Source organism: Aplysia californica, unplaced genomic scaffold, assembly GCF_000002075.1.
Source record: "Aplysia californica isolate F4 #8 unplaced genomic scaffold, AplCal3.0 scaffold00188, whole genome shotgun sequence".
NCBI classification, from domain to species: domain Eukaryota; kingdom Metazoa; phylum Mollusca; class Gastropoda; order Aplysiida; family Aplysiidae; genus Aplysia; species Aplysia californica.
Window position 1 is genome coordinate 623302 of NW_004797458.1, and position 727 is coordinate 624028.

Genomic DNA, 727 nt, shown 5'->3' on the forward strand with positions numbered 1-727 from the left:
CCCCCCCCCCCCCCCCCTCGTCCTTATCCCTACCTATTACAATTACCTATGACAACTAACCTAACATAAAGTGATTATCGATATTTCAATACTCTTTGAGCCAAAATAAATCAGATATTTTGCCTTTATTTTCACTAGGCCTAACTACTACTACAAATATTTTGATCTAACCCGCTACTTGAGCATCTAGATCTTTAGGCACCCTTTGGAAATTGCCTTCACGTTCCATCAGCAGCCATTTTGAAAAACTGATAATTTGCCAGGTAAACGTGAAGATTGTGAGGGTTTTTTTATTATTATTTTGGCGAGTGTTAAGATTCCCGAGTTTAATTCATATTTGTGTTCGGGTTAGGGTCCGGCCAAAATAAATTTTTAATACAAAAACGGAGTGTCTACGTACATGGTAACCAGGCACCAAGTATCAGTATCTCTACGTACATGGTAACCAGAATGAAAATAAATCAATCACAGCGTCACTTTTCGCCCAATTCTGTTACTTTTAGTTAGCGTGACTCAGCAGCCCACCGGAGCTCCCTGACTCGGGGTCACGGGGTTAATAAGCCCAGAAGCGATTTGCCAGTGTCGGTCGGGAAGTTCGCATTTTTTACTATGTTTAAAACGATGTAACTTCTTCCCCAGCCCACATAGCAAACCATTACGTGGATGTACTAAAAGCTCAATGTCTTGAGATTTATTCTGAGTTAGAATGGTTAATTTCTGTGCCTTA

General features: G+C 40.4%; 1 protein-coding gene across 1 annotated transcript in view; it reads right to left on the minus strand.

The window, feature by feature from the left end:
- LOC101847959 (deoxyhypusine synthase) overlaps positions 1-463 on the minus strand; it is a gene marked incomplete in the record, with an annotated part of 14828 nt that extends 14365 nt beyond the window's left edge. The window contains 1 exon segment of the mRNA XM_035969845.1: positions 172-463. Coding sequence (XP_035825738.1) covers positions 172-229 — 58 coding nt within the window.
- Positions 464-727: the final 264 nt, after the last annotated feature.